The following is a 2,737-nucleotide window of genomic DNA, read 5'->3' as shown; positions in this document are numbered from 1 at the left end:
ACCCACCAGGTTGGTGGGGGGAGTAATCAACCTGTGCTCTGCCGCTTCCTCCTCCATGACTGAGGTCAGGGGCGCTGCCATAAATGTTGGGCCCCATGAAAGATTCAAATTTTGGGCCCCCCTAAGGTCCCCTCTCAGTGCCCAGGCCCCCTTAAGGGCCCCCATCAGTGCTTGGGCCCTTAGAATCTGCACCAGTTTTCCCCCCCTAGCGGCCAGGGGCGCTGCCAGAAATTTTGGGCCCCATGAAAGATTCAAATTTTTGGCCCCCTTAAGGGCCCCTCTCAGTGCTTAGGCCCCCTTAAGGGGCCCAATCAGTGCTTGGGCCCTTAGAATCTGTACCAGTTCCCCCCCTAGCGACCCCCATGACTGAGGTACCCTGAGCATGGTAGCGTCCTGCCACACTGCTCCCTTTCGGGCACAATTGGGGGCTGTCCCCTTGCACAGGTGAGGCATAAATGCAATTTTGCTGTGTGCAGTGAGCATTGTGTGCTGTGTCACAATGACAGTTGGAGTTGGGAGTTTCCCAGTTGGACTTTCACTTTCAGTGTGTGCATGTGTCAGCTGAGGATGGCGCTGTGTGGCTATGTGGGGAGACACTTGCGGTACGGTCATTTCCTTAGTGACTGAGGCCAGACATCTGACTTCAGGGCTGAACTGGGGAAGAAATAGGGCCCGAGCACTTTTGGCTTAAAGGGTCCCCTCATAATTAGTGGCGCAGAACTGACTCACCAGTGGGGCCCAGTGTTTTAAACATTTCTCAAAATAGGGGCCCACGAGGGCGCAGTGCCCACCGGGAAATGCCCACTATGCCAGATGGACAGTCCAGCCCTGTCTGACTCCACAAGGATGTAGTGACTCATCTGTCCACCTTTGCTGCCACTTTCACTGTTTTTGTTTGCCTGTCTCCAGCACCCTGACCAAAAATAATTAGGCTAAAATAATAATAAGGCTAACATTTTTCTTATTTGGTAAACCCTCGTCAGTAGGTAACACTTCATTTGGCGTCGTCTACATAAGTGTGTCATGTAACTGTCATAAGAATGACATAACACGCCAGGAACATTAATGTCACATTACTGATGTTCGTGACTGTTGTCACAACGTGTCATTTGGTTTATGGAATGTCTGTTTGACATTTGGGTGCCATAACATTTCAATCTTTTCACACATCGTGACAAAGGTCATGAACATCAATAATGTGTCACTAATGTTCCTGACATGTATCATGTCATTCTTATGACGGTTATATGACACCCAAATAGTGTTGTCTTTAATGTTAACTTGCCTTTAATTCATTGTTTTATGTAGGCCTGCATTAGAGGGTAGGCCAAATGATTACTTCACATAAAGGACAGACAAATAAAATGGACATCTCTTCAATGCGCCACCATACACCGTGCCAAAATCAACATAAAGAAATAGGTAAGCCTTGTCTACTTTAATTCGTTTTTAATGAGTATTTGTGCACTTCTTTCCATGCATTTTCCCCGTAGTCACCTAATTCATCATACAGCTTCCTAAGTGCCACTGTGCTGTTCTTAAGCACTGCGTGCACGCCTCTATCATTAACTGAGGAAAAAAAAACATCTAGCACATTTCGCAAGGAGCGCATCCTAGCAATCAGGTGAATCCACAGACAGACTCTTTCGCACACTCCCCTAAAAAAAGCTAGCCTCTGGCACTTACAGCGGCCTGCCTGACTCACTCATAGCAGACACACAGACGTCGGTGTAGGAGGCGAAAGTTAGGCAGGCCTGTCTCGGGGAGCAGAAAGTATTAGCGGAGCGACGCGCACAGCTGGCCGGCCATGGTGACTGGAGTTCGGAGAGCGTGGGGCTGGTGAGAGGGGAACACAAGGGGGGAGGCGAGCAGAAAAAGAACCCTCGCGCTACTACAACGCAACCACTTTCAGCCCAGCTCAGCTCGCCTCCTGCCTGCACTCGCTGGCGTGCAGCCAAGTCGACCCAGAGTGGGTTGGCTTCTCTTCTCTTCCTCCATCTCCCCTCCCTCCTTCTTTTTCCCAAACTCAGATACGCACACACAGGACTTATCAAAGCGCGAGAAAAGGAGAAAGGCGTCCGAGGAAAAGTAATTTAAGGGACTAGCCAAGCTGGCTGAAGACAAAGCTTCTCCCCGTGGATTTTCCCCTTTTCAGATAGCGTTCGGTTTCTTCTACGTCTTCGAGTTTTCTTTAAGTTTTTATAATGACTCACGTTCTCAACAAGTCACCTTTAGGAAGCGGGCAGACAACGTAAATACTTGTTTATTGTAACGTGCGAAACCGTTTATATCATTCCGCCATAGAGTTCTGTCGTATTATATTTTTAAGTTTAGGTTCAATAGATCATCTCGAACGAAGAATCACAGCACGTTGGTCTCGCTCGTGCTGGAGTGTTATTGTGTTGTTTGCTTCTTTTTACCCACCACTCCTCGATCTAGTAGTAGCTAGGTCGGGCTATACCTTGGGACTCCGCGAATGCTCCGTTTTTTCTCGGTACAAATGTGAGAAGGATGCCAGAATGCCTTCGCTGATCATCTCCCATCTGCTCGTCATCTGGCTCGCTGTCCAGAGGTTGGCCATTTGCGCCGAGCGCGCCTCCACTCGGGAGCGCTTCAAAGTGGTCATCGCGCCTTTAATATGCAAACGGACATGCCAGCGGACGGGTCAATGTCAAGACACCTGCGAACAGGGCAACAACACTACCTTGATCGGGGAGAACGGACAGTCTGCGGATAC

At 49.3% G+C, this 2,737-nt stretch overlaps 1 protein-coding gene across 6 annotated transcripts in view; it reads left to right on the top strand.

Annotated features, from left to right (window-relative positions):
* Positions 1-1,641: 1,641 nt before the first annotated feature.
* ltbp3 (latent transforming growth factor beta binding protein 3) overlaps positions 1,642-2,737 on the top strand; it is a 126,756-nt gene continuing 125,660 nt past the window's right edge. For 4 of the 6 annotated variants that reach the window (XM_063202723.1, XM_063202722.1, XM_063202720.1 and 1 more), the window contains exon 1: positions 1,642-2,737. This exon is cut by the window's right edge and continues 26 nt beyond it. In XM_063202723.1, coding sequence (XP_063058793.1) covers positions 2,520-2,737 — 218 coding nt within the window. In that variant the 5' untranslated portion in view covers positions 1,642-2,519. The other 2 variants (XM_063202721.1, XM_063202725.1) reach the window with 1 other exon arrangement.

This window comes from Engraulis encrasicolus, chromosome 7 (genome assembly GCF_034702125.1).
Source record: "Engraulis encrasicolus isolate BLACKSEA-1 chromosome 7, IST_EnEncr_1.0, whole genome shotgun sequence".
NCBI lineage: Eukaryota > Metazoa > Chordata > Actinopteri > Clupeiformes > Engraulidae > Engraulis > Engraulis encrasicolus.
This window is presented reverse-complemented; position numbering and strand designations above follow the sequence as displayed.